This window comes from Mus caroli, chromosome 11, assembly GCF_900094665.2.
Source record: "Mus caroli chromosome 11, CAROLI_EIJ_v1.1, whole genome shotgun sequence".
In the NCBI taxonomy this organism is placed as follows: Eukaryota; Metazoa; Chordata; class Mammalia; order Rodentia; family Muridae; genus Mus; species Mus caroli.
Genome location: NC_034580.1, coordinates 28,035,348 through 28,043,396, shown reverse-complemented (window position 1 = coordinate 28,043,396; position 8,049 = coordinate 28,035,348). Strand labels below are relative to the sequence as shown.

The 8,049-nt window shown below is 44.6% G+C and overlaps 1 protein-coding gene across 2 annotated transcripts in view; it reads right to left on the bottom strand.

The window, feature by feature from the left end:
- Ubtd2 (ubiquitin domain containing 2) overlaps nucleotides 1-6,295 on the bottom strand; it is a 64,926-nt gene extending 58,631 nt beyond the window's left edge. The window contains exon 1 of one of the 2 annotated variants that reach the window (XM_021177798.1): nucleotides 6,119-6,295. In XM_021177798.1, the coding sequence (XP_021033457.1) occupies nucleotides 6,119-6,188 (70 nt within the window). In that variant the 5' untranslated portion in view covers nucleotides 6,189-6,295. Of the gene's footprint in view, nucleotides 1-5,796; nucleotides 5,914-6,118 lie in introns of those variants that run through there. The other variant, XM_021177799.2, reaches the window with a different exon arrangement.
- Nucleotides 6,296-8,049: the final 1,754 nt, after the last annotated feature.

Genomic DNA, 8,049 nt, shown 5'->3' with positions numbered 1-8,049 from the left:
AAAAAAACAAAACAAAACAAAAAACAGGAATTCTCCTTTACTTGACTGCAGAATAAATACATGAATAAAAAAAAAAATGACTTTGAAATTTTGATCCTCCTGCCTCTACCTCCCAAGTGCCATGACAGCATGTGTGGTTACCACACCTGGGTTTTAAATTTAGAAGCAAAACATAAGGTGCCAGAGAGATGGCTCAGTGGTTAGGAGCACATACTGCTCTTCCAGAGGACTCAAGTCACCCATATCAGGTGACTCAGAAACATCTGTAATCCTAAATCCAGAGGGATCCAACACCTTTGGCCTCTACAGGCACCTTCACAGGTGCAGATGCAAAATGAACAAATGCAAGTGCAGGGGGGGGGGGGGAGAGAGAGACTGACTGACCGACCGACCGACTGACTAGCAGCTCTGGCTGTCCTCAAAATCAGAGGTCTGCCTGCCTCTGCCTCCCAAGTAGTGGGATTAAAGGTGTACACACCACACCCAACCTAAAGCATGTTTTGAAAACTAGTTTGTTCTTTATTCTGAGTATTTTGTTGTTTTTTGAGAAAGGGTCTCATGTAGCCTAGGATGGGCTCAACCTAGATATACAGATGATGATAATCCTTGAACTCCTAATCCTCCTGCCTCCACTCCCTCAGGTGCTGGGATTATAGGCGTATGCTACCACACCCAGCTTCTGGTCACTTCTATAGCTTCTCTTCCCATACTGCTAAGATTACTGTTTCCTTGTTATTCCCACAGCATGTGTGGTTCCAGGACATTACAATATCTGTCTATACTGTACTGCAGTTATATCATGTGTGCATATTATGCTTTCCTAAAGAGGGCTTTTGAAATAGTCAAGAAAAGGATCAAGATTCCTCTTTTAGGACCAATGCTTTTGTTAACCTCAAAAAATACAACCATCATCTCTTGTTCAAGAAACTTAAGTGGAGCTGGAGAGACGGTAGTCAAGCTACATGGCAGTTTGCATCCGCCTGTTAACTCCAGTTCCAAGGATTTAGCCCTTTTCTAGCCTTTGCCAGAACCAGGCACACTTGCAATGCATATCTATATACATATGTATATATGCAGACAAAGCATTCAAACACATCAATATAAATGCTTTTTATTTTTTTATTTTTTTGGTATCCAGAAATCCAGAGGCAGGTGGATTTCTGAGTTCGAGGCCAGCCTGGTCTACAAAGTGAGTTCCAGGACAGCCAGGGCTATACAGAGAAACCNAGAGAAACCCTGTCTCAAAAAACCAAAAAAAAAAAAAAAAAAAAAATGCTTTTTAAATAATTATTTTAAAATAATATTATTAAAAGAAGCTAAGTAGAGCCAAGAGTGGCATACTACTTTCTCAGCTCAACATTTGTGCTAAGGCAGGAGGATCTTCCATTCAAGGCAAGCCTGGGCTATAAAGCGAGATCCTGTGCTTGAGGAGCGTAGCTCAGTGATAGAGCCTAGCATGTGCATGGCCCCTGTATGCACTGAGGAAAGAAATGCTTAAGTGAGTTTATGGAAAAGACCACATTGCTAATAATCTTCCCCAGATTAAAGGAAGCAAGCCTGAGAGTTTTCTATTTCTAACTGAGAAGAGAGGGTGTGCCTTAATGGACTAATGAATTTGAACTACTGCTTACAGATTCATCCAGGGATAGATATATAAGTAGATTTAGAACTCAAAGTGGAAGCATTAGCCATAAAAGAAAATTAATTGGACTTTATTAAAATTATAGACAATTGCACAAAAAAACCCAAAAAACAAAACAAATAAAAACTATCCAGAAAATGAAAAGATCATCCACAGTATGGGAAAAACATTTGCAGGGATGTATTTGACATAAGGATCCCAGCATCAGAGCCAAAGGTCTTTGGGTAGACACTTTCCCCAAAAGTATATGCATGGCTATCAAGTACATAAAAAAGATACCAAATAGCAGAACTCATCAGGGAATTCAAACCAAACCTGAAGGACATGGCATTTCAAAACCTCTAGAGTTGCGATGTCCTGAAAAATGGAAAATAACAAGTGCTGGTGAGGAGGGAGAGAAATTGCAGAGAGATTTCAGGTAGGAATGCAAGACAAGTATGGGCTCTATAAAAAAGTCTGGCAGGTCCTGAAAAAGATAACTAGAATTGTCATAATTCCCCAACAGTTCTACTACGAGGTATTTTTTTTTTAAAAATGAAAATATATGTTTATGCAACTGAAGTTCACAAATTTATTATTTGCACCAAAATGTAGAAACAACTCAAATATAAAGCAACAGGCAGCTAGGTAAGGGAAACATGTACACACTTACAACAGGATATTATTCAATCATAAAAAAAGATTAAATACTGACACCTGCTATTAGATGAGCCCAGAAAAGATTATGTTAGGTGAAATAAACCACAAAGGAAAGACTACTATGAGATTCCATTTATATGAAACATTCTGAACAGGTAAACATCATTAATGGTTATCAGAGGCTGAGAAGAGAGAGACATAGCCTCTGAAGAAAAGCAATGTGGATGTGGATGGTGATGACAGGTATAGAACATTGAACTGCATTCAAAACAGTTATCGACGTGTGGTGGCACACTGCATCTAGCACCCAGGAGGCAGAGGCAGGTGGATCTCTGAGTTTGAGGCCAGTCTGGTCTACAGAGTCAGGAGAGCCAGGGCTACACAGACAGACCTTGTAACAAAAACAAACAACAAAAAAGGTTAATACTTTTTATGGTAGTTTCTTAAAACAAGAAAAGGAGGAAAGCTCTTTTTAATTTCAGTCCTGAATAAAAAACTTTCACTGCTATTCTAAGCATTCTATATGACATGGAGGACATTATTTAGTTTCTTCAGGCTTCAATCTTCACCTACAATATAGGGTTGACTGATATTCACCTCAAAGAATTGTAGACTCAATGCATCTATTAATCCCTTAGCACAGGACTCGTTACATAATAAATACCAGATAAATACAGTAGATTTTATAATTCCAAAGACACTGTTACTCACTGAGTAGGTGTCTGTAAGGCTGCTATAAATGGGTATATGAAAGAACTCCATAACGATGCAAAGACATTCTGAAGTAGTGATTAAGGCAACACATGTCCAGCATTTGCCTAGCTTCCTGAGAACCTAGGAACCTGCAGATACCAGAACAGGTTCTCTTGGGTGTCACTAAAGAGCTCACTAAAGAGATAAACTTTAAAAATAAGCACACTGGCTTGTTTCCAATTAATTGTATTGATGCTCTCCTTAAATATTTATTTTTAAAATCATAAAGGGACCAGAATAAAGGCTCCAGAGTTCAATCCCTGGGACTAACATGGTAGAAGAAGAGAACCAAAAATTGTCTTTACATCCTCCATGTATATGTGCAATACACACATACCCTTACCCCTTGTCTACAGGTCTTAAGTACCAAGTCCAGCTTCACAATGTTATTAAAAAGAGAACCATAGAGAATACACTATTTAAAAATGCCTCAACCATGGAAGACTCAAGGAAATGAAAGTGTGGGGAGTACATTAGCTAATCTTGAATCTATAAGACCTGTCTTGTTTCAAATTAGGCATTAAAAAAAGAAAAGCCTATGCAGCTTAAAACCCAAACCTCAATTCTAGATAAGGTAGACCAGAAGAACTCTAGATAGCATAAAAAATTCAAACAGTGTGGTGTATGCCTTTAATCCCAGCACTCGGGAGGCAGAGGCAGGTGGATTTCTGAGTTCGAGGTCAGCCTGGTCTACAAAGTGAGTTCCAGGACAGCCAGGGCTACACAGAGAAACCCTGTCTCAAAAACCCAAAAACAAAACAAAACAAAACAAAAAAAAACCTCAAACAGTAACACAAGTCTTAGTGTGAAAATTAAGCCATCACCATAGTATTATAATGTTCTGTAAGAATTCTCCAAATTCCTTCACATAAGATGACTTTTTGAATATTTTTATACTCACATTAAAAATACTTGGATCCAGGGGGCTGGAGAGATGGCTCAGTGGTTAAGAACACCGACTACTCCTCCAAAGGTCCTGAGTTCAAATCCCAGCAACCACATGGTGGCTCACAACCATCCGTAATGAGATCTGACACCCTCTTCTGGTTCATCTGAAGACAACTACAGTGTACTTAGATATAATAATAAATAAATCTTAGAAAAAAAAATACTTGGATCCAGAAGGAAAAGGAAAATACAATATCCAAGTATTTTAGATTATATCTATTATGAGCCAGCTGACTTGGAAAGGCTAGGGTCATTCTAAAATGGTGGTGCTCACATAGCACTATGAATGTTAACCATCATGAAACACATCTGAAGGCTGCATTATACTCCATGTTGATAAAAATCAATATAACTAGATTAAAACTGCTGATGTTTGAAAAGCTAAGATCTTTGCCAACACCCTTAGGAAAAAAGTCATTCCCTTTCAAACAACAAAAAAAGAACTGTTAACATGTAAAACTGAAACACATATTACAGTAACTTTTTGTTGTTTTTTTGGTAACACAGTTTTGCTATGCAGCCAGGTCTGGTCTGGAACTTAAGATCATCTAGCTCCAGCCTTCAGAGTTGCTGGCTCCTGTTAGCTCTTACCTCTCATGACAGTAATGGAGAACAAAGGCTTCCAAAATTAAATTCCAGAAAGAATTCTTTTATCCCCTACAGACCCGTCTTCTGCCAGCTACATCAGGGCTATCCCGTGTCCTTTCCCCAGAAGAAAAAGACGGGGTACTCCCTCTTTTAAAACTTCTCTTTAGAAAAACAGCAGATTATGGTCCAGAAAACTTAAATGTTGAAAGAAACAGATATGAGAGCTATCTAACTGTAGGCTACTGGTAGTAATTATCTAAAGCTAGGATTTCATGCTTCTAAAAGCTCATGCTAATACTGTGATTGGATCCTAAGTTGCACTGCCAAAAGGCTCAGTCTTAAAGGAATATTATAACTTTAACATATGTCAAAGTTAAACTGAATGCTAGTAAGTACTAGCAGTGCTTAACTGGTACCATCTGATCACTGATCTGCCCTCAGCTCAGTGTTATCACGCCTTCTACACTTGGGCTTTGTTGTGGAAAGGACCTCACCAAGTAAATAAGCTGTGACGTGAAATCCACTACAAAGGAGCATTTCCATGGGCTACTTTTTCAAGACAGTTTTTCACTGAGTTCTCAAATAACTTGCCCAACATTTAGTGACAGAGATTTTAGTGAAGTGGGATGGCTAAAACATCACGTAAAAAGGGAAATGTCTTGTACAAAAGTTGGGTGCCTAGGAGTCAAGGTCTCAAGGTGTGAAAAGATGTGCCTATCCTCAAGCAACTAAACAACTTTAAAATATGCACCCGATTTGAAGGCACCCAATACAAGGTTCGAATCAAATCATGTTATCCCTGGTTGGTGGCTCTTTTCTACAAGGTTCGAACTTCTACACTCTCTATATACTGGATGGGCTCCGCACTTTTAAGGTCAATAAAAGCAGAGTCAATCTTACTACTCCTATCCCTCTACAACGACTAAGAATGGAATTAAGAGACCTCTCATCACGGTTACGATAACCCAGAAGTGCGAGTCGCGTTGGAAAACTTTTACTGAAAGAACTAATCTTATACTGGGGTACTTTCTATCCTGCACGTTTTCCTTTTACGTAAGACACATCGGAATTTGACGAGTGCGTCCCGACGGCACATTGGGCTAACGCCCCTGGCAGCAGCAGAGAGCCACGTTTTCCTCGGGCCGATTGTCTCCCCCCTCTCCATAAAACACTGCCCATGGCCACTTAGAGACTTCCCCAACGCAGCTCCAGAAACTGGAACCAACCGGGGCAGCTGTCATCCGAAACTCTGGAAAGCTGAGCCCCGCCAACTCTGCCGACGCGGGAAGGGCTGGGGGTACGGAGGGGCCCGTCGGGGGCACTCCCGGCTGTCCCCCTCCCCGGCCCCACGAGCCGCAATCCGGCCGCCGAGTTGTCCTCCCGGCTAGAGTACCCCCCAAGCCAGGCCTAGGCCCGCGGTCCCGCGTGGGGCCCGAAGCGCGTGGCGGGGCCGACGCAGAGCAGAAACGACAAAGGGGCGCGGGGTCGGGACAGGTGGCCGCCGCCGCGAACAATGGGGGGCCGCGGCTGCCCCCTGGCGCCACCTACCTCCCGTGCCGTCCGAGTTCTCGTTGAGGCTGCCCGAAGAGTCGTGCTGGGCGCCCACGCACCCGCCCATGGGGCCGCGGCCGCCACCTCAGGGCGCTCGTCCCGGCCGCCGCCTCAGCCTGCTCCCGCGTCGCCGCCTCGGGCCAGGCGCCGCTCTCTCGCCGCTCAGCCTCCGCCCCCTCGCCGCTCCTCCCACCGCCTCGCCCAGCCCCTTCCTCCGCGCCCACTTCTACCTCAGCCCCCCGGCCGCCTGGCCCGCAGGCCCGGCCCGCGTGCCTTCCTCGGCTCCCGCTCGGCCCCGCCAGGCTCGGCTTGGCCCATCCCGGGCGGGCCGCAGCGCCCGCTCGCCCCTCGCCTCCCCGCGCCTCCGCGTCTAGGCAAGCCCCACCACTGCGGCCGCCGCCACCCGGCAGCCAGGCCCCATCGCCCCCGCCCGCGGCGCCACCCTCAGCCGGGCTCCGCTTGCACTCCGCCGGCCCGCTGGAACGGCCTCGAGGGGCGGGGCCGCGCTCTGATTGGCTGCATGCACCGAGGAGGCGGAGAATACCGAGCAGAACCGAGAGGAGACGAGCGCCCGAGGCTAGCAGAGTAGGGGGCAAGCGGAGGTGGGCCGGAAAGAAGGGGGAGGACTCAAGTAAGGACGAAGTGGCCAGCTCGTCCTTTCTTGAGGACGAGGTGGGGCTCCTTCTGGTGTGGCCGGTGGGAGAGAGTACCGAGGAGTCGTAGGAGACTCGGGTCGTGGACGGGCTGGGCGTGCTTAGAGGGGTTTGCCTGACCGCAAGTCCCTGCACCCCTTGAATTTGTGGAAAGCATCGAGCTGGCCACCGAGTCTGGGTTTCCCTTACCCCCAGGTCCGCAGCCCCTGCCATCACTGCGCCCGCTTGGTAGAGGTGTTCTCTGATTGTGCAGGCCTGCTGTCCCGTGCGGGGAGCAAAGGGGCACGGGTGTGTGCATCGTTCCCACAGGCTTCGTTTTACCGACAATACTACCACTCTAGATCCTGGCATTAGACATCTTAAGTCGTCTTTAGAACAAAGTGAAGTATTAATACTCTGCATTTTATAAACTAGAATTTGGTACATTGACCACGCCCAACATTCTTGGCGGTTACCATCCCAACCTAAGCCAAACTGTTAATGGCCCCTTTGGAGTTGTGCTCCTTGCTGTGGCGCCTTAACATTTTTATCGGCCTGCTTGGGTGCTTGGGTCTTTGAAAGCATTTTTTTTTTTTTTTTTTTGCCTAAGCTGTTCCACTTTTATGCCAGACTTTCCTTTTATAAAACCCTGGGTCAGCTTTTGCTTAGCATTAAAAAAAAAATTTTTTTTTAAGTGAAATACCTAAGAAAGAGACAGTCTGCTTCTTAGGATTTGCATTTAAATGTATTCTCATGCACTGCTGGTGGGAGTGTAAATTGGTTCAATCTTTTTGCAAAGGTTTGGCAGTGCCAATCAACAGCTTTAAAAATGTTCCTACCATTTGAGTGGGGTTATTTCACATCTGGGAGTCTAGCTTTCAGAAACAGTCCAAATTAAAATTTTCGGCCTGGTATTCATTTGCTAGGCAGGCAAAAATTTGGGTTAAACAAACAAAGCTCTGAATTTATATGAAAACACAGAAATGTCTCTGAAATAGAAGTCCACTATTTTGGACTTAATGCTGAAGGGTTAGCTTTACCCTCACTGTAGGCCTGAGCTCTAAAAACAGTAAGCGGTATACAGTTAGATGTTGTTATGGATTTTCAGAGCTTGCTTTTCCATAAGGGCTTGGTAACAGCCGTGTCACAGAGCCGTCTATCTGATCCTTCCCAGCTGAATGCTCACGTTGTCAGATACTAGTCACTTTATCTCTTCCCTGAAGGAGAGAGGCTGTCTGAGAATTTGCAAAGAGATTGCTTTGTCCTGAATTTCACTCCAGAAATTGCAGCAACCAA